General features: G+C 40.3%; 1 protein-coding gene across 1 annotated transcript in view; it reads left to right on the forward strand.

Annotated features, from left to right (window-relative positions):
* The window catches only part of ALS2 (alsin Rho guanine nucleotide exchange factor ALS2), a 62,082-nt gene extending 45,088 nt beyond the window's left edge, over nucleotides 1–16,994 (forward strand). Inside the window, exons 24-33 of the mRNA XM_049773191.1 lie at nucleotides 103–270; nucleotides 2,447–2,564; nucleotides 3,674–3,831; nucleotides 6,867–6,992; nucleotides 7,627–7,803; nucleotides 12,760–12,805; nucleotides 13,002–13,063; nucleotides 14,136–14,285; nucleotides 14,545–14,641; nucleotides 16,863–16,994. Coding sequence (XP_049629148.1) covers nucleotides 103–270; nucleotides 2,447–2,564; nucleotides 3,674–3,831; nucleotides 6,867–6,992; nucleotides 7,627–7,803; nucleotides 12,760–12,805; nucleotides 13,002–13,063; nucleotides 14,136–14,285; nucleotides 14,545–14,641; nucleotides 16,863–16,901 — 1,141 coding nt within the window. The 3' untranslated portion in view covers nucleotides 16,902–16,994. The remainder of the gene's footprint in view (nucleotides 1–102; nucleotides 271–2,446; nucleotides 2,565–3,673; nucleotides 3,832–6,866; nucleotides 6,993–7,626; nucleotides 7,804–12,759; nucleotides 12,806–13,001; nucleotides 13,064–14,135; nucleotides 14,286–14,544; nucleotides 14,642–16,862) is intronic.
* The last annotated feature ends 5,364 nt before the right edge of the window (nucleotides 16,995–22,358 follow it).

Here is a 22,358-nt window from a genome sequence, read left to right on the forward strand (position 1 = left end):
CAGGACCTTATATGGAGTGCTAGGGATCAAACCTGGGTCGTAGCTTGATAGGCTATTAATGTTAACTCCACGACTCACAAATTTTTGGCATGACTTTATTAGCAGGAAATTAGGAAGCCTGGCTGTGCCTGCTGATGAGAAGTGGAAAGCCGTGTTTGATGAATGCTGGCATCAGTTGGGCTGTGATGTCCCAGGCCATGGGGAAGCTTGGAAAGCCTGGGAAAACATTGCTGTGGCCCTAACCAGCAGTCGGCGCCAGCACCGGGGCAGGTGAGTGGAGGATCCCCAGTAAAGAGCAGAGCGTGATTGAGACTTAAAGCCTATATAGTTGAGGATTTCCACACTTAATTTAAATGTATAGTTTAATTTAATTTAAAGTGCAGTGATAGATTTCTAATGTTGGGTAAAATAGTAAAAACATACCAACCCCTCTGTCTTCTGCTGAGCTCAAGTGTAAAACCCAGCAGAGCGCACGGCCAAGTATGTACAAACTCTGGGATGCATATCAGCTTGTGTCCTGGGACAACAGTTGATTTAAAGTGTCGCTGAAGCAGTGGCAAGTTTCTAAGTAGTGGTGAGCATTTCAACTTCAGTGTCTTTCACTGATATCACTGTCACCTGAAACTTGGAAGTAAGTGTTATGGTACACACAGACAACATCCAGAAAACAAACAATCAGACTAACTAAAAACCAGCAAAACCAAAACCAACTACACTGGAGTAAGTGGTTTAGTGTATGGAAGAGACTTGGGAAACTCAGATAAAGTGGAGACTCTCCACTGGCCTTGACTTGTTTTCTCTTGCCCTTGGTTTCCTAGCATTTCAGTGGCAGGGGTTACCATTGGTGACAGCTAGAGCAGCAATGACCAGGAAGCTTGTAAGAACCTGTACTCCAGAACTTCTTTGCTTGACCCTCAGGCCCTACCAAGTGTCATGGCTAGACTATTTTCTGGCCTCTCTCTATTCTATTGGTCCTTAAGATAGCACATTCACAAAAGCGGGCAGTTTTTGGCCAGAGAAATGGTGAAATGCTTGGGAGATAAGGATGTGAGTAACTCCCACAAAGGCAGCCATACCTTTCCAGGGAAGTTTATAGAAGTTCTTCTCAGGGTTGTGTTTGGAACTGGCCACACAGACTGATAGGCAAGGCTCCCTGTGCTTATTTTATTAGCAGCTGCCCAAATTCGACAGTCCTAGAATGAATACAGATGTTAGCTGGAAATGACACTGTTGAGAGAGTTTGTGAAGCACAAAATGCCCTTATGAGGAAAAGTTTTGTGATCATCATCAAGAATGTTAGTTTCCAAGTATGACCAAGGGCTGAGTTGACATGCAGATTCTTCTATGGAGATGTTTCACTTTTCACATTTACTGTCATGCCTAGCAGCATCCTTCATAGAACATTATTAGCAAGACCCAGAGTCTCACAATATCATGCTCCACATGTCCAGGATATAAACCAGAATGATGTGACAAAGAAATCTGAAAGTCTTAATTCAGTGGGGAAAGACAAACATTAGACAATGTGATAACCTGTCCTAGATTTTGGAATTATCTGATAAGATGTAAAGTGCATGCGTGCACACACACACACACACACACACACACACACACACACCTGACGAGATGTAAAGCACATGCACACACACACACATGAAAAAACAATCCGCCTTGAAACAAATACAAAAGTTTAAAATATCAGTAAGTAAGTAGAAGAACAAAATTAAAATTGTGAATTTTAATTTTAATTTCCAATTAGAAAAGAACTAAGATTTTGAAAATCATAGTGGACTTGATAACGGAATAGAATTGAGTCCTTAACTTGAAAATAGATGAAAGAAATTATGCAAACTGAATACCAGGAAAACAAGAAAAAAGTAACTAGAGCTAAAGACAATATTATAGCTTAAACAGAACTTGCAGAACGTTTTAGTGCTTTTTGTGTGGGGGCTTAGGTAGAGTTAGACCTCAGTTTATTCCTATTCTGTGCTCAGGGAACACGCCTGGAGTACTTCGGGACCATAGCTGATGCCAGAAATGGAGCCAGGTTGCTTGCTAGAGAAGCACCCTCTCTGATCCTCATTCTAAAAACTTAAAAATTTCAATTCTAAAGGAATTAGAGGAGGAAAAAAGTGCAATAGGGACAATGATTTGAGGGAAATTTACTGTTCAAACTAATGCTACCCAGGTGTATAGTATTTCCCAATATCATAGATTATGTTGTAGACACTTCATTAACTTTTGTGATTGGTACAAAATAACATTAAAGGCAGTTTTGAAAGACTGTTCTATAAGCCTAATTGCAGGCCAGGTACCCTTTATGAGCTTTCTTGGGCTGAATATTGTATTCGATATTCCATTTTATTTCTAACTGGTGCCTGATTCATTACAATTATCTTGCTTTATTATTGTGAAATAAAGTGTGCTTCCTTCCTTCTTTTTACAGTCCAGAGATACTAAGTCGTTCACAGACTCAGACCCTAGAGAGTTTGGAATTCATTCCTCAGCATGTTGGTGCATTTTCTGTGGAGAAATATGAGGACATCAAGAAATATTTAATAAAGGTAAACTGGAGTGAAAAATATGTTGTTCTAGGGGTTGTGATGTTGCTCTGTGAGAGTGCACGGGCTTTGCATATACAAGGTCTGGGTTTGACACACACAGAGCACTTACGAGTTAATGATGCCTCTACCACCATATGCTATTCAGATATTACTAAGACTTGTTATTCTAATCCTGTTTTTGCTGTTGAAGCATTTAGTTCACTAATTTTTGCATTACTCTAAATGCACATTTCTACAACAAGATGACCCTGATGACATCAGAACTTTAAATTTTATAAAGTATTCAAGGAAATTCTTAAAAACTGGGACAGGGGTTAATAGACATTCTTTTTCCTTTAGTGGTGCCAGAAATCAAAACCAGGACCTCAGGCATGTTAGGCAGGTACTTTACTGCCAAACCACGCCTCCTGACCCTTTAAATATTATTAACAAAGTATCCCCCAGGATAACATTTTTGTTTCCATTTTTATAAATTTAAAGTGTGTTGGGGCCGGCGAGGTGGCTCTAGAGGTAAGGTGTCTGCCTTGCAAGCTCTATCCAAGGAAGGACCGCAGTTCAATCCCCCCGGCGTCCCATATGGTCCCCCCAAGCCAGGGGCAATTTCTGAGCGCTTAGCCAGGAGTAACCCCTGAGCATCAAATGGGTGTGGCCCAAAAAACCAAAAAAATAAATTTAAAGTGTGATAGAACCTTTCTTTTAGTGTTCTGTATATTAGTACATCCAAAGCTATTTATTTGACAAGATACTAAGATGATTCTATGATTAAGATTAGGAATGCTTATTCCTTATAATTAGTTGCTAATTTCCTCAAAAATTAATATTTGAGTTTTCCTGTCCAGTTGTTCTCCTGACATTTTTTGTATGTGTGTGATCCTATTAATTTTAAAAACAGTTAATTGAAGTTACACTGTATAATTTAAGTTTCATACAAAAGATGAAAAGAAATGGTAAAAAGTAGAACTGGACTTTGAGTAATGAACTTAATGAGCTGAGCTATACATGATGATTTTCACTAACTTTGTGAAAATTACTTATCATTTGTGAAATGATTGCTTATTTAATCTGCTTTAGAGCACACTGACTGAATGTCTGGCTTCCTTCTTGCCCAGGCCTGTGATACGCCCCTGCACCCGCTGGGCAGGCTCATGGAGACACTCGTGGCTGTGTACAGGATGACCTATGTGGGCGTGGGAGCCAACCGCAGGTTGTTACAGGAGGCAGTGAAGGAGATTAAATCTTACCTCAAGCGAATTTTCCGGTTGGTGAGGTAATAAAGCTTTAAAGTTGACAAGGTGTGAAGTAATAGCTTTTTTTGAAGTTTGAGCATCTTTACCCTGAATCTAGAGCACACAGCTTTGCAGCGAATCATTACTGTTTCCCTTTTATCACAGAATTATGAATTTAAAATTGGTTTTATACCACAGTTCCTTATATGAATGAAATAATGGAAGCATGTTTTTTGACATTATTTAGGCTATAAATATAAAAAACCACAAAGCTTTGCTTTTGTTCATTTTTTTCCTTTTGCATTCATTAAGTATAATAAAATTTTGATGTGAAACCTCCTAGTTTATTTGTGTTTATAGACAAAATTGTGTCTGTATAGCCTACAATAGTGGGACCAGAGAGATCGCTCAGCAGACTAGAGAGATCGCTCAGCAGACCAGAGCATCTGTGTTGCTTGCTAGAGCCCCAGGTTTGGTCTCCAGAATTGTGGGGTCCCTTGAGCACCCACAGTGACCTCTGAACACTCAAAGAAAAATATATGACTATATGGTATCGTTTGCCTTGGAATGTATAGTCCGTCCCTTGACAGACTACTACCTCCCACCTAAAAAATTTCAATGTATTCTCACTGGACTCACATTTTAGTGAAAAAATAATAAATAAAATTCCTGATGTGTCAGAGGAAATGATGATAGGGTGATATTCTGAATAGAAGATAAGGAAACCTGACTAATAAGGTAGTATCTGAGCATAAGCTTTGGTGGGGACGAGGAGGCCAGAAAATAAGCATCTACTCAGAAGAGTTTCTCATAACATGTGAACTTGGAACTTAGAAAGTTGCCATCTCTTACTGGATTTAATTTAATAACTACTATTTGAGATAATTACATACAAGTTTATAAATTTGTCCCAGTAACTGTCCTTATATTTATAACCTCTATATTAGTAAAAAAAAATTAGCATTTGGAAATAGGTTTAAGGGAATAGTGTGATCTGAGGAGATCACAGGGCAAGACATGTCAGCTCTAACATTAGCTAGAAGATAAATATAGCACATTAGAGATTATAAGCAGGGCCGAAGAGATAGCATGGAGGCAAGGCATTTGCCTTTCATGCAGAAGGACGGTAGTTCGAATCCCGGTATCCCATATGGTCCCCTGTGCCTGCCAGGGGCGATTTTTGAGTGTAGAGCCAGGAGTAACCCCTGAGCGCTGCCAGGTGCAACCCAAACCCCCCCCCCCAAAAAAAAAGATTATGGGCCCGGAGAGATAGCATAGCGGTGTTTGCCTTGCAAGCAGCCGATCCAGGACCTAAGGTGGTTGGTTCGAATCCCGGTGTCCCATATGGTCCCCCGTGCCTGCCAGGAGCTATTTCTGAGCAGACAGCCAGGAGTAACCCCTGAGCTCCGCCGGGTGTGGCCCAAAAACAAAAAAAAAATAAATAAATAAAAGATTATAAGCTATTAACTATAAACTTGTTAATAATAGAACTCACTATTTGCATCAAGAGTCCAAAGAGAAAATGTAGGTAAAATTTAAAACTTGGGAGGAAAAAAAAATACTTAATTACTTAGCTGTTGATCTTTTGGAAAGATATTTTGTTTTTTAACCTTTAATTTTTTTGGTTTTGGGGTAACACCCAGCAGTGCTTAGGGGTTACTCCTGGCTCTACGCTCAGAAATCGCTCCTAAAATTTGGGCCGGAGAGATAGCACAGCAGTAGGGTGTTTGCCTTGCACGCAGCCGATCCAGGATAGACAGTGGTTCAAATCCTGGCATCCCACTGGTCTCCCTTACCTGCCAGGAGCGATTTCTGAGCGCAGAGCCAGGAGTAACCCCCTGAGCACCAGCTGGTGGGACCTAAAAACAAAACAAAACAAAAAAATTAAAATGTTTACATTAATTGGATTTTCATTTTCTTTCTTTCTTTCTTTCTTTCTTTCTTTCTTTCTTTCTTTCTTTCTTTCTTTCTTTCTTTCTTTCTTTCTTTCTTTCTTTCTTTCTTTCTTTCTTTCTTTCTTTCTTTCTTTCTTTCTTTCTTTCTTTCTTTCTTTCTTTCTTTCTTTCTTTCTTTCTTTCTTTCTTTCTTTCTTTTTGGTTTTTTGGGGCCACACCCATTTGATGCTCAGGGGTTACTCCTGGCTAAGCGCTCAGAAATTGCCCCTGGCTTGGGGGGACCATATGGTACGCCGAGGGATCAAACCACGGTCCTTTCCTTGGCTAGCGCTTGCAAGGCAGACACCTTACCTCTAGCGCCACCTCGCCAGCCCCTGGATTTTCATTCTTAATGTGTGTGTTTAAACCATTTTTACTGATATTTCTTGCTATTTTTAAATTAATGGCCTCTGAAAAGACTGATTTGTCAATAAAACAGCTCATCAAGATTTTTTTATTGGTATTATCGCTATGTTTTTGAGCCACACACAATGGTGCTCAGGGGCCTACTTCTAACTCTGCTCAGGGATTACTCAGGGTAATTTACTCAGCGATTACTCGAGAACCATATGTAATGTCAGGGATCAGCAGTATGCAAGGTAAATAAATGCTTTAACCCCTGTGCTGTCTGTCCAGTCCTTCACACTCTATTTGATCCTATATGAAATGAAGTTAAGAATCTGAGGGAGGGGTTGGAACAATAGCACAGTGGGAAGGGTGTACTTAGCTGATATAGGTTTGATCCCCTGCATCTCATGGTTCCTCCAAGCCTGCCAGAAGTAATGCCTGAGGGCAGAGCCAGGAGTCACCCCTGAGTGCTGTTGAGTGTGGCCCCAACCTCCATCCCCTGAAAAGATAAAATTTGAGTAAGTGCAGAGAATTAGCCTAGTTGGTAGAGCACTTGCTTTGCATGTAGCCAACCTGAGCAGATTGCTGGCATTCCAAGTTCTCTGGGCATCAGGAGTGATCCCTGGTGCAAATAAGGTGAACATCGCCAGACATATCCTCAAAATCTGAGGAAGATAAATTTTTATTTTATATAAAGTTTTTATTTCATAGATCTTTAGGTTAGGTAAAGTTATTTACTCTTTTCTACACCTCTGGCCATATAATTGTGTAATTACAGATTTTTAACTACTTAGGTTTCTATTTCCCGAACTTCCTGAAGAGGGCAGCACGATTCCCCTCTCTGCTCCTCTGCCCACAGAGAGGAAATCCTTCTGTCCTGGGAGGTCACCCGATTCCAGATCCGAATCACCAGAGCCAGGGTAAGTAGAGGGACTGGAAGTAGTGAAGTGTGTGGGGAATTCCACAGAATTTCAAGGAAAAGGTTTTTTTTTCCCCTTTGGTTCTAGCTCCTGATTTCCAAAACAATATAGTTGGGTGAAGTCGTCTCTACAATTCCTTTTAGGAATTGAGTTCCTAAAGAACTTGTTCCATGGTGGAGATTGGGCACAAGATACTGAGCAAAGGACCATCATGCTGATCTGATGCTCACAGAGAAATCAGCCATAAAATGGAAGCAAATTGGTTTAGATTTTGATTAATGTAAAGAATTTATGGTACTCGTGCCAATTTTGTATGTAAAAGAGTTATACAATAACTTCTTTTTTGTTTTGTTTTTTTTTTATTTTGTTTTGTTTTGTTTTGGGGTCACATCCAGCAGCGCTCAGGGGTTACTTTTGGCTCTATACTCAGAAATCGTTCCTGGCAGGCTCAGGGGACCATATGGGATGCCGGGATTTGGACCACTGTCCTTCTGCATGCAAGACAAAACGCCTTACCTCTATGCTATCTCTCTGGCCCCAATAACTTCTTTATAATTCCCAATTTTTGATTTCCGCTTTAAAAACTGAAATTTTAATTCAATTTTAATATTGATTCTTCTCCAATGTTTTGTAGTTACGTGGTCACAAGTTCTGGGTTATTGCTTCCTGTGTTGCTCCCTCGGCTCTACCCTCCACTGTTTATGCTTTATGCCCTCGATAATGATCGTGAAGAAGACATTTACTGGGAATGTGTCCTGAGACTAAATAAGCAGCCTGATATTGCTCTCCTGGGCTTTCTTGGGGTACAGAGGTAAGTGCTATTTCTATCAATAGGATCCAATGGCTGTAATTAAAATTCAGACAGCATTATCTTGACTTTGATAACTAGTTATGAATTTTGTAGTTTGCTTATTGCCTATATCTTCTTTAGAAAAGTAATGGTATTCAGCTTTATTCTAAGTTTTTAAAGATCAGTGTGCTCCTTGTTCATTCTCCTGAATGCATTTTGTTGGGGGTGTGTTTTGTTTATTTTGGGACCATACCCAGTAAATCTTAGATTTGTGCTCAGTAGTGCTCAAAAGGTCTGAACATTCCAGGGATTCGACTGGGATCAGCTTCATGTAGGACAAGTACCTGAATTTTTTTTTTTAATTTAAACAACTTTATCACATACATGATTGTGTTTGGGTTTCAGTCATGTAAAGAACACCACCCATCACCAGTGCAACATTCCCATCACCAATGTCCAAAATCTCCCTCTTCCCCATCCAACCACCGCCTGTACTCTAGACAGGCTTTCTATTTCCCTAGTATATTCTCATTATTAGGATAGTTCAAAACATAGTTATTTCTCTAACTAAACTCATCCCTGTTTGTGGTGAGCTTCACGAGGTGAGCTGTAACTTCCAGCTCTTTTCTCTTTTGTGTCTGAAAGTTATTATTGCAAGAATGTCTTTCATTTTTCTTAAAACCCATAGATGAATGAGACCATCCTGCATCTTTCTCTCTCTCCCTGACTTATTTCACTCAGCATAATAGATTCCATGTACACCCATGTATAGGAAAATTTCATGACTTCATCTCTCCTGACAGCTGCATAATATTCCATTGTGTATATGTACCACAGTTTCTTTAGCCATTCATCTGTTGAAGGGTATCTTGGCTGTTTCCAGAGTCTTGCTATGGTAAATAGTGCTGCAATGAATATAGGTGTAAGGAAGGGATTTTTGTATTGTATTTTTGTGTTCCTAGGTATATTCCTAGGAGTGGTATAGCTGGGTCTTATGGGGGCTCGATTTCCAGTTTTTGGAGGAATCTCCCTATAAGCACCTGAATTTTTATATTATCTTTATGAATGTCTTTCATTCACATGTTTTTAGAAATTAAACACTATTTTGTTTAATATTTCACAGTTCTTTAAGGCAAAATAAATATAATCAAGAAAATATTATATTTTAGTCTTTGTTACTCTTAAAGCCTTTTCTCATCCATAATTTCTACTTTAAAATAGGTTTTAGCAATTCCAGTAGGCGAATGCTTGGTTTAATTCAAGGATGCATCATTGTACCTTTGCCCTTTTATAGTTCCCAAAGGTGACAGGCAAGATCTGTGCAGAATAATGTAGAAAAACCCCAATGCTGAGAATATTTACTGTAGTAGGTACCTGGATTGGAAATGACCTCTTCATTAGAGGAAATCAGTACATTTTCTATAGTAGTAGATACTTACTTAAATAACTATCATGTAGTAAGACAGAATAAAAATCAATATTAATCTGCGCAGACAAATGCTTCCAGGAATAACTGAAAACTCTCAATCCTTGATGTCCTCTTCATGGACTTGGTTCTGTGACAATAATTTCTGCTTCTGGCAACAAATATTTCTCCCATTTTTAGCTTTTTGTGTTCAATCTTTAATTTTTATATCTTAGCTTGACCATTAAGAATTATTAGTCTTGGGGCCGGAGAGATAGCATGGAGGAAAAGCATTTGCCTTGCATGCAGGTCGGTGGTTCGAATCCCGGCATCCCATATGGTCCGAGCCTTCCAGGAGTGATTTCTGAGTATAGAGCTAGGTGTGACCCAAAAACCCAAAAATAAAGAGAGAGAGAGAGAGAGAGAGAGAGAGAGAGAGAGAGAGAGAGAGAGAGAGAGAGAGAGAGAGAGAGAGAGAAGGAGGGAGGGAGGGAGGGAGGGAAGAAGGAAGGAAGGGAGGGAGGGAGGAAAAGAGGGAGGGAGGGAGGGAAAGAGGGAGGGAGGGAAAGAGGGAGGGAGGGAAAGAGGGAAAGAGGGAAAGAGGGAAAGAAAAAGAAGGATCACCCCTATCGGGGCTCAGGAAACCATAGGGAAAACTGGGGATCAAATCCAGGTCAGCCACAGGTAAGGCTATGCCCTTCCTGCTGTTTCTGCTGTCCTGTTTCTGTTTATTTGTTTTGGGGCCACACCAGCAGTGTGTGGGTTACTCCTGGCTCTGCTCTAAGAAATCACTCCTGGCGGAGATTTTTTAAATTTCTATTGTGAACAAAGTAGATTATGAATCTTTCACAGTAATATTTAAGGTACATAGTGATAATGAATCAGGGCCATTCCCACCACCAGTGTTGTCCTCCCTCCACCCCTGTTTCCAGCATACATCCTATATCTCCCTGCTTTGCGGCCCCCCCCCCCCCGACTGCTAACATAACTGGTCCCCTCTGTGTATAGTTGTTGTAGATTGGGTATCGTTTCTGTTGTCATTGACTTTGAGTTTGGTGTTTAAGTCTGATCACTTTTTATTTCTACTCAATGTTCATGAGACTGTTTGGTCTTGGTACCATCCGTTTCTCCCCCCCCCCCCCCAATTTATGAGGCAGGACAAGATGATTCAAGTTATGTGGTTCTGTTTGAAAAAGAAAAGAAAGTGGTAGGAGTGCATCTAGAGGTTTTATATATATATATCAAGAAAGGGAAAAAGAAGAACCAAACAAATAAAAAAAAACAAAAATTAACAAAGAATGAGAACAAGTAATGCTGGCGGCAATGTGGATAAAAGGAACTCTTATTCACTGCTGGTGGGAATGCCATCTTGTCCAACCTTTATGGAAAACAATATGCAGATTCCTCAAAAAATTGGAAATTGAGCTCCAGTATGATCCAGCTATACCACTCCTAGGGATACACCATAGAAACACAAAAATATAATTCAAAAATCCCTTCCTCACACCTATATTTATTGCAGCACTATTTACAATAGCCAGACTCTGGAAACAACAAAGATGCCCTTCAACAGATGAAGAAACTGTGGTTCATACACACAATGGAATATTATGCAGCCATCAGGAGAGATGAAGTCATGAAATTTTTCTATACATGGATGAATATGAATCTATTGTGCTGAGTGAAATAAGTTAGAAGGAGAAAGATAGACACAGAATAGTCTCACTCATCTATGGGTTTTAAGAAAAATAAAAGACATCTTTACAATAAATGGAATTTGTAGGAATAAATGGAATTTTTGAAACAGAAAAAAAAAAAAGAAATCACTCCTGGCAGGCTCAGGGGAGCATATGGGATGCCAGGAATCAAACCCATATCAGCTGTATGCAAGGCAAATGACCTCCTCACTGGAAGGAGGAGGAAACAATCCTGTTTCCATGTATTTTAAGGGAGAGAATGAAGCTTTACTTATAGATCCTCAGTGTATACATAGCTGTAATTTTCTTACCTAAATATCTCAAGACTAAATTGATTAATATTTTGTAATTCATTGATTTTATTCGTATTTATATAAAATCTTGTACATTGTGTACATAATTTTATCTATACATTCCATTGTCCCACTTTTAAAAAAATTGAAGGTATTATTTTATCTTTTAAAAAATATATTTTAGGGGCCTGGAGAGATAGCACAGCGGCGTTTGCCTTGCAAGCAGCCAATCCAGGACCAAAGGTGGTTGGTTCGAATCCCGGTGTCCCATATGGTCCCCCGTGCCTGCCAGGAGCTATTTCTGAGCAGACAGCCGGGAGTAACCCCTGAGCACCGCCAGGTGTGGCCCAAAAACCAAAAAAAGAAAGAAAAAAATAGATTTTAGGAGTGCTCTTTTTGTTATAAAATATTCTTATGCTTAGTGACTATGCTTTCTTTCTAGTGCCATGATAAAGTTGATCACCCACCATTCAGTAATAAAATATGTGCATTATCAAAAAAAAGTGAAAAGTTCTTAATTATAAAATTTGAGCAATTTTGACCAAATTTGACCAAATTTGGCCTTTACCCAATGCCAGATATGGTTCCCAAAACACAGCCATGAGTAATCCCTGAGCAGAGCCATTAGTAAAACAAGGCATGGCCCCCAAACAAACAACAAAAAAAATTAAAACAATGAAAATAAAAAATCCTATCTATGATACTTTTTTTGTGAGGGGACACACCCAGTGACGCTCAGTGGTTACTCCTGGCTAGGCACTCTAGAAATCACTCTTGGCTTGAGGGACCATATGGAATGTGGCTGAGGTCTGGCCTGGGTCAGCCCACGTGCAAGGCAAATGCCTTACCATCATGCCACTCCAAATGATAGTTACTTTTTTTGTTTGTTTGTTTTTTTGGGCCACACCTGTTTGATGCTCAGGGGTTACTCCTGGCTACACACTCAGAAATCGCCACTGGCTTGGGGGAACCATATGGGATGCCAGGGGATCGAACTGCGGTCCGTTCCTTGGCTATTGCTTGCAAGGCACCTTACCTCTAGCGCCACCTCGCCGGCCTCAGAAACTCTTCTCCTCCTTTTTTTTTTTTTTCTGGTTTTTGGGCCACACCCGGCGGTGCTCAGGGGTTACTCCTGGCTGTCTGCTCAGAAATAGCTCCTGGCAGGCACAGGGGACCATATGGGACACCTGGATTTGAACCAACCACCTTTGGTCCTGGATCTGCTGCTTGCAAGGCAAACACCATTGTGCTATCTCTCTGGGCCCTCCTCCTTTTTTTTTTTTTTTTAAATTTATTTATTTATTTTTGGTTTTTGGGTCACACCGTACAGCACTTAGGGGTACTCCTGTCTCTATGCTCAGAAATCGCTCCTGGCAGGCATGGGGGACCATGTGGGATGCCGGGATTTGAACCACCAACCTTCTGCATGAAAGGCAATCACCTTACCTCCATGCTATCTCTCTGGCCCCAATAGTTACTTTTAAGTGGCGATTGAGAAACCAATATAGCCTCTGTTTTGAAGGTGCTTAATTGCCAAAAATAACTGTTTGTAGTAATTCTGATTAATAATATTTTATTTTAGGAAATTTTGGCCTGTGACCTTGTCAATTCTTGGAGAGAGTAAAAAGGTATAGTAGATTTGTTTTGTTATATGTATTTTCTTGATGTGGGAGACTTAATATAGCAAAACTATTACACTTCACTTTGGTAGGATAGTATTATTAACTGTCCACCAAAGATGTATCCTGCCATCAGAACCAGAATTATTGTTACTACATAGATAGCTTTCCTCTTGGATTTTTATGAATTCTCCTTTTTTTATAGGTTTTGCCAACTACAAAAGATGCTTGTTTTGCCTCAGCTGTAGAATGTCTACAGCAAATCAGGTAATTTATTTTTGTCAGAAAAATTTAAAAACCTAAGTAGTAGTGGAACCGGAGACATAATTCAGTGGTAAAGCACTTGTCTTGTATTTGTTAGGCCCTGAGTTTAGGCCCTGGCATTGGAATATTAAACAAGAATAGTTATTACATATTAATGAGCTTCTTGTTTTCTTCCTTTTCTTTTTCTTTTTTAAAAATAGGGATAATACCAGCAGTACTGGAGGGACTATGCCATGCTGGGTGTTTTTTTGGTTTTTCTTGTTTGGGTTTGGGAGTCATACTCTAGTTCTCAGGGACTATTCTTGGCTCTGTGATTGGAATGATCATTGGTGGTGCTTGGGGAACCATATGATGCTGAGGGTCAAATCAGGATTGGTGGGGTAAGGCAAACTTCCTTAACACCAATATTATCTCTACGTACTACCTTTGAGCTGTTTCCTTGGCCCTAGGGAGATCTTCTCTTTACCTAAACTCTTAAGTATCAGCCCCCCCTCCCCATTTAACAGTCATGCTAGACAGTGAACTCAAGATCAGTAAAGCTCTTATGAGATGTTAGGGTAGAGAACATGGTCAGAAATCTATCTACATAATCACATCTTTAGATCAGTAAAAATTAGCCTAACTGGACACTTAGGAAAGAGCAAATATTAGAAAAAGACGATTCCACATGGCAAAAAGAAAGTTAGTTATGGCTTAATGAGTTCTTCCACGTGAAAGTGTGTTGAAGTTTTTCCTCCAAAGCCATTTTCTAATGGCTGGTTTTGTTTTGGGGTTTTGGTTTTGTTTCTTTTTTTAATCCATATCCAACAGTTCTCTGAGTTATTCATGGCTCCATACTTAGGATCACTCCTGTTGGTGCTAAGGAGACCCTGTGGAATGCTAGGGATTGAACTTGGGTCAGCTTGAAAGGAAAGCACCCTACCCACTGTACTATCTCTCCAACCCTATAATGGCTGGTATTACCTAATATATTCAACTTCACACATGAGAGCCTTGGAGATATATTGTAAAAAATTTTATTAGAAGGCTCTTAAAAAAAACTCTCTGGTATTTAATTCTTTTTCTACTATCACAGTACAACATTCACCCCTTCAGACAAGCTTAAAGTCATCCAGCAAACCTTTGAAGAGATTTCTCAGAATGTTCTGGCATCTCTTCAGGAAGACTTCTTATGGTCCATGGATGACTTGTTTCCTGTTTTCTTATATGTGGTGCTACGGGCCAGGTGAGCAGTCTATTCTAACTTTAATATTAACCATTATCTTTTTGGAGGGGAGTGGTAAGGGGTATTACAGGTGGTGCTTAGGTCTTACTTCTGGGTCTGCACATAGGGATCACTCCTGGTGGGGTCAGGGATTAAATCTTCTGGATTATCACTCCAGTTCTTCCCTTGCTTTTACCTTGTTTTGTTTTTGGGCCACACCCGGTGACAACCAGGATGCACATGAAAGTAGAAATAATTTAATATCTTTTCTTTGAGGCAGGATCAGAAACTTGGGCTCTGAGGTTCACCTGATTGAGGATCTGATGGACCCCTATCTTCAGCATGGGGAACAGGGCATAATGTTCACCACTTTGAAGGTAAATAGAGTTATTGAATAACTTTTTTTTTGTGGGGAGGGGGCCGGGCCACACCTGGTGATGCTCAGGGGTTACTTCTGGCTATGTGCTCAGAAATCGCTCCTGGCTTGGGGGACCTTATGGGACGCCGGGGGATTGAACTGCAGTCCATCCTAGGTCAGCACGTGCAAGGCAAACACCCTACTGCTTGCACCACCACTCCAGCCCCATGAATAACTCTTAAAATCTAAATTTAGATAGGTTTATAACTCTAACTCCCTCATTTACTACATTATAAGAACCTCATTAACTGTTGTTTCCTTTATTATAGAAGTTTAGCACAAATATTAAGTGCCTTTAGAACATTGTTGATATGCTTTAGAAATCACATATTAATGAGGGGCCAGAGAGGTAGCACAGTGGTAGGGTGTTTTGCCTTGCATGCAGCTGACCTGAGAGGGACCTGGTTTGATTCCCTACATCCCATATGGTCCCTCAGCCTGCCAGGAGCTATTTCTTAGTGCAGAAGCCAGGAGTAACCCCTAAGTGCCACTGTGTATGGCCCAAAAACAAGCCAATCAATCAATAAATAAATAAAGTAAAAAAAAAAAAAAGAGAGAGAGAGAGAAATAAGATGAATTTTAATATCTCAAAGCAGGGGCTGGAGCAGTGGTGCGGAGTGGTAAGGTGTCTGCCTTGCCGGCACTAGCCTAGGATGGACAGCAGTTTGATCCCCCAGCGTCCCATATGATCCCCAAGTCAGGAGTGATTTCTGAGTGCATAGCCAGGAGAAACCCCTGAACATCACTGTGTATGGCTCCAAAAAACAAAACAAAACAAAAAAATCTCAAAGCAGTTCCTGTCCATCTAGGCCCTGGATGTCAATACTGATCTAGATTAGGGGATTTCGCAAGGAGCCAATTTTTTCTATTAAACTTCCTTTTTTTTTAAGGAAACAGATTTTGTTTTAGGAGCTGATACAGATAACTAACTTCCTATGGTCTGACTAAGAAATAGTTTTTAGAAGTAACAAGCTTATCTGAAAGAGATACAAATCTATACCTGGTAAAGGTTTTCTCAACAGCCCAATACTATTTGTTTCCTGGCCAAAACTTTGGATGTAAATTCTGAGGCAAGAATTAGTTAGCATGTACTCAAAGTCCCTTAGAGCTGTCCCTAAGCAGAATATTTCTTTCTGTTTAAAACTGGAAGGCTGTTTAAAGACAATGAAGAATACAAGTTGTTTTCTTTTGTTTTTGTTTTTGTTTTTCGGGCCACACCCGTTTGATGCTCAGGGGTTACTCCTGGCTAAGCACTCAGAAATTGCTCCTGGCTTGGGGGGACCATATGGGACACCGGAGGATCGAACCACGGTCCCGATCTTTCCTTGGCTAGCGCTTGCAAGGCAGACACTTTACCTCTAGTGCCACCTTGCCTGCCCCACAAGTTGTTTTCTAAGTATCTTTTGGTGCTGAGTTTTCCAAGTAAAGAGAAATTTAATCAAGGTTATATTTGCCAGTATAAATCCTTATATTTGGAAGTAAAAGCCCAAATATATACAAACCTAATACAGCAGAAGGGAAATTCATATTTAAGCCAAATAAATGTTTATTACTAAGTATGAGAAATATACCCTCACTTATCAGAACTGTTAGCCAGCGATCCAAGCTGAGGAAAGCGGGCATTCTGATGAGACATGTATTAGATTATGATGGTGATAGTAATCTCTTTCTGAAGACTTATTCTAAATAAGACAAGATGGAAAATATTATCTGGGTGAGATGTTCTTTTTGGTTTGACTTCCAAATTTGAATACTTTCAGAATTTCTATGACATCTTAAAATTATGTTATTGAAAATTATGACTCAGCCAGCTCTGGAATGATATTTAATCTATATTCCTGTCAAACATAATGATTTAATTATAATTGTTACAAATGTGCCATATAATATCCTATTCCATATGGAATATAGTCATGGATTAACAAATCAGAGTATTTACTTAGTGAAGATTAGGAGCTCATAAACATGTTTTGAGAATTAGTGGAGCATGTAAAAATTGTTGTTTACTGCTTACATCTCAGCAAAACAGGCATTGCATAAGACTGTAAGAAAATGGGAAAATAACAGCAACTTAATTTGTTTTGCCTTAAATAATAACAACACCCCTTGTCCGTGTCAATTACTATGTTTATGCATTTCCTTTCAAAGTAAATTTGAAATTGTTTTGAATTTTTTTCCAGGCATGTTACTTCCAGATCCAGCGTGAGAAGCTTAACTAGGCTGTAGCAGCTAGATTATCTGTTCCAGGGGTCACTGCACCATCTGGTGTCTTGCTGTTGTGGTGGTGAATTAGAACATCTTTCTTTGGTGATTCATTCTAAACCTTACCCAGGAGCCCTGGAAAAAGGACTGTATCATTAAAGGGAGGCTTGAGAAGGAGATTGAAGTCATCTTGACCTGCTTCTGCCCATGTTGAGTTACAAAAATATCCAGGTAAGGAAGAAGATATTCCTTCCTCCACTAAAGAGTATGGCAGCTACTTGAACTCGTGAAAAAAGTTCTCAGGCTTCTTACAGGAATGAAGTCGATGAGCTTCTGAATCTCTGCTTTGCCTGCAGTTTCCAGGTCTGTGCACAAGGGCACATTGTACAAGAAACTACAGCAGCACACTGGGCCTTCCTAAATCCCTGCAATCATGTGCATCTTCCTCCACTGCTGAGTGGCTGGTGGAAGAGGAACTTTAAACAGCCATTTCACTTTTCCTAGGCTTTTCCACCAGGGTATTCATGATGGGAGAGGTTCTGTGTAACCCCGTGACCACCCCTTGACCCCTGGCATAGAACAAATCAAATAGTCTCCTGCTGCCTGATGAGAAAATGTAAGGAAATTCTGTTCCTGGGCTCTTTAATGTGCTGCAGAAGTGACCATTACACTGGAATCCAAACCTGACCGAGTTCTATGGAGCTTCCTTCACTCGCAAAGCCTGTGAATGAACCTGAAGTGCTGCTGTTGCATGTGGGCTGTGTCTGGGAACAGGCTCCAGGCTGGGAAAGAAGGACTCGAAGAACCAAATCCATCCTTGACCTAGTGTTGTGACTTCCCTGCACCTCACTCTGAACTCAGAGAGGGAAGGCAGGGAAGCAAGCTCTGTCGTTCCCATCTCCAAAGTATTGTGTGACACCTCACCATTTGACTGTCGCTTTATGGCTTTTTCAAGTGCTCGGTTTATACTGTACAATTAACACTAGTAGCTGTTTGAATAACAGGTCGGTGCTCTCCTCCTCACACCAGGGTGAGCAGACGGAGTGTCCTGATTTATGTGAGCATCAGCAAATGTTAATCAGTTTTTAAAAATTTATCATGGTTCTGCTTTACTTTATAATCAGGACATGTGTTTATTAAAATACCATTTCGGAATGTTGGCTGTAATGGAACAGCAATTTTCATAATAAAAGAACATTCATCATTATGGGGTCATTTTATAATCACAAAAATAGAGGTGCACCCAAATATTTAAATAAATCAGGTTATTTTAAATATATTTGTTTAATAAATGTGTTTATATAATTTTGGCTACATAGTAAAGCAGACCTTGTAGTTAGCCTAGTGGTTCCTCTGGGATTTAAGAGATCACTATCTTTAAGATAAACATAATTCTAGCACCTTAGCTGACAAAGAGCAAATAAATTTTCAGATCCTATTATCCTGGAGGCAAGTATTTTTTTAAAGAAATACATTGCTAAATGAAATGCACATGTTGCTAGTTACTGTTTATTGAAACCTAAATAGATTCAGGGAAAAGAAGAGTAAGGATTTCAAGCCTGATTTAGGAATATTGAGTCCAAATGAACCACTCCTACGTGTAAAATCAGCCAGGCAGGCTTTACCTCACAGGTAGTGCTTGCCTGTAACTGGGGCGCCACCAACACTTAGACTTTAGTTTAGGTGAGACATTGTCTATTTTCTTTAGGGATTCTTCTGATTTAGGAATAAATGCTGACACATTTCGTATTTAGTTTAAAGACTCTAATCTATGAGAGAGAACTTGGAAGGTAAAATGAGTGCTTCCGGGGCTGGAGAGATAGCATGGTGGTAAGGCGTTTGCCTTTCATGCGGATGGACGGTGGTTCGAATCCCAGCATCCCATATGGTCCCCTGTGCCTGCCAGGGGCGATTTCTGAGCATAGAGCCAAGAGTAACCCCTGAGTGCTGCCGGGTGTGACCCAAAAAACAAACAAACAAAAAAATGTGTGCTTTCTGTGTACAAGGTCCTGATTCTTGTCTGAGTACTGTTCCTCTTCCCAGGGCCCCCTCCTCCAAGGACAGGGAGGCTAATTGTGGAGGAACAAAGGGAAACAGCCATGAAAAGTTGGTGGTTGGCCTCAAAAATGTGAGATGATTCAGCATTTTTTGATTTGGGTTTTTGGGCCACACCCAGCAATGGAGGTGGTGGGCAAGGTGAATTGTTACTCTGGGCTCTGCACTCAGGAATCACTCTGATGACAGCCTCAGGGCACTGTATGGGATGCTGGGCCTGACTGATCCTGGATTGGCCAATTGCGAGGTAAGTGTCCTACCTACATTACTATTGTGTCTGCCCCTGATTTTATTGGAGGCTTGAAGAAAACTGATTAGAGTTTTCATACTGAATTCTTCTTAGAAAACATATTAAAACTAATTTTAGACTCAGGATTTAGCATCTGGGAGACAGCTCAGTGGTCAAGAACAATACTTTGCTTTCATCAGGTTCTCAGCTCCCCAGGTTCATTCCCTGGCCCCCTGTAGTCCCCTGAGCACAGCCAGTAACTTTAAATGCAGAGGCTGAACCTAAGCAGCTTTCCATTTGTGGCTTAACTCTTGGGATAGGAAGAGCCTGAATCTAGCACTACAGGAGTAATCTCAGAAGCTCATTAACTTGCATGCTTGGCATGCAGAGCAGCCCTGGCTGGCTGGCAGGCATTAACCTTGGGGTCCCTGCTTCATGGACAGGATTTGCTTACTGCCAGAAGTAGGGCTTCTTTCTACCTGAAGCCACCCTGCTCTGATTTCTGGGCCATGTTCCTTTCACAGCTACCAACACAGGTCTCAGAGCTGGTTAGATTAGACACGAAAATTTTTCAAGCAGAAGAAATCTAAAAATGAAAATTGGGACTAAGATTATCTGGTAAATAAATGGTGCTATACGCCACCAATATATCTTATTCCTGGCCTGCTTTTGCATAGGTAGTAGTGGGGAAGGAAACAAAAGCAGATGGTTTAATTTAGACCAGAAGAGCTGGGAAAGTCTGTCTTTGTCATTTGCTTGCTGTCCTCAGCAGCCTGTCTCCTCTCCATTGTACCTTCTCTTAAGTGTTCTTCCCAATTCACTGCACACTTTACAGAGAAAGAGGCAGGGAATGAGCTATTAAGTCAGAAAGGATATTTTAAGGGACCTTCCAGAAAGAGCTCTTAAAAATTCTGTTTAAGAAAAAATATTGATTTTTAGCCCTACTGATTTACAGTACTTTTTTTTGGGGGGGGGGTGGAGGAAGGCACACCCAGCAGTGTTTAGAATTTACTCCTTGCTCTGAGCATGGAAAGATTGGGGGACCATATGTGGATCAAACCCTACTTGGCCATGTGTAAGGAAAACACCATACTATACCATCATTCAGGCCCCTGATTTACAGTATTTTTTGTTTGTGTTGGGGCCACACCCAGCTGTGTTCAGGGGTTTCTCGGCTCTGTGCTAAGAAATTATTCCTGGCAGTCTCGGGACCATGTGGGATGCCGGGATCAAACCTGGGTCAGTCACATGCAAGACAATAACTCTACCCACTGTGCTATCGTTCTGTCCTTGAATTACCATACTCTTAATGATAGGGTGACATGCATACACCGGAATAATATTTTAGCCACTATTGACTGAAGAGTATTCCATAATTTTCTCACTTGAGGTTAATAGGTCTCAGATATGTATATCTACAGATTTTTCTTCTATTCAGATAGACATGGTAGCTCTGTTGTGGAGTGACCATTATTCTGAAACTGCAGTACCATCTTGCAGGTTATTCATTGAGCTTAGTCTTGACTGTTTGCTATGAGAGAAAAACATACTGAAGTGACTTCTGGAAACTGTAAATGAGATTTTAGTCTATCTAAAGAAGATTTGGGAGGGGAAGGTTTGTGGGCAGTGTATGTTTAGGCTTCCATGGATTATAGAGGATGTGCAGAGGGTTTTAGAATGGGGAGGTGACTTTGGCAGCTAAGAAGTCCACTAGTATTTTCAAATCAAGCAGTGAATGGTCTTCAACAAACAGTTCAGGACCAATGCATGTCCATAGGTGTAGGAAGGTGAAAAACAACTGATCTACCATCACGATCATAACTACCAGCATATGGGCCCCGTGTGCAGGACAAATGCCAGCCTGCAGGTGGAGAAAGGGTGAAGAACACTGACCTCAGCATTTCTCAAAGAGGCAACTTTGCATGTTGGCAATTTTACAGGTAAGAGACTTTGACAAATAATCCTCAGTTACTGGAAGAAATGTCATCTTTTTCTCTGTCAGATTGTAATAATTAGAGCTATAATTCTGGTTCATTCAACTGATTTCATGGTAACCTAGATTATATGGAAAAATATATTTTTTCAAAGAGTTTCATTTGAGAAGCCACTAAACATGAGGTAATGGAGATAAACTAAAATTGAGAGTAAAATTGTCAGATGTAATAACATTTATCCCCTGAGGAAGTCTCTGGCTAGCACCTTTTCAAATCTAGGTCCTGAGTGCTTGATTTGGTCAGCCTTGGTCTGGTAAAAAAAAAAAAAAAAAAACACTGGTGGTGAAGTGGTGAAGGTGGCATGAAAAATAATCATGTGTTTTTAAATCCACAGGAATAGTAATTTCTAATGTAATATTCAGGGTAAGGCTCATAGAACTTTAATACTAATCCAGCTTCTAAGTTAATGAATAGAACTAGTCATTCTTTACATGCTACTTAAAGTCAAATAACTTCTGACTTGGCATTTACTTGAAGTCTCAAGAATTTTCATTCACAAAATGACATGACAGCAAAAATAGGCACATCTCCTTGATAGAAGCTTTGGAGGAAAAGTAAGCAAGAAAGAGTCTCATAATTAACCAGACTACCATCTTACAGGATTTGTTAAGGAAATGAAGAGGAAGCTTCACTACTTACTAGCTTGAATATGTCTAAGGTTGCACTCAGTTCTCTCTGAGAGCTCCTTCAAACCCCGTTTTCAAAGTCTGGGAAGGAAGGGAGAACAGGTCAGGAACACCAAACTGAGGAGGAAGAGCAGGTACAGACCTGTATGGTCAGGCTATCTCATGCCTCTGTTGTCATCACAGCTGCTCTGGACTCCATAAAGAGGCAGCAACTTTTACTTCCCCATCTGAAGCAATGTGGGGAAACTTTTTTTTTGCTGCTTCCCCAAGACTGGGAATGTGAGTACTTGCTGATGCAGCTATGGCTCTAGCCAGCATGGTGGGCTGGGTCTCCATCCTTCCATGGGGTGACCTATTGGAGCTAGACCAGAACAGGTAAGATGCAGGAACTAGGAAGTATGGTGAGCACTCTGGAGTAGAGGATATAGGTATAGGTAGTAGGATAATTCATCATAGCAGTTGGAATGTATGTTTTTTTAATTATTTAAATACCATACATTTGGTTTATAAAGTTGTTCATAATACAGTTGTTTCTGGCATTAATGTTCCAGCACCAATCTTACCACTAGT

This window comes from Suncus etruscus, chromosome 5 (genome assembly GCF_024139225.1).
Source record: "Suncus etruscus isolate mSunEtr1 chromosome 5, mSunEtr1.pri.cur, whole genome shotgun sequence".
In the NCBI taxonomy this organism is placed as follows: domain Eukaryota; kingdom Metazoa; phylum Chordata; class Mammalia; order Eulipotyphla; family Soricidae; genus Suncus; species Suncus etruscus.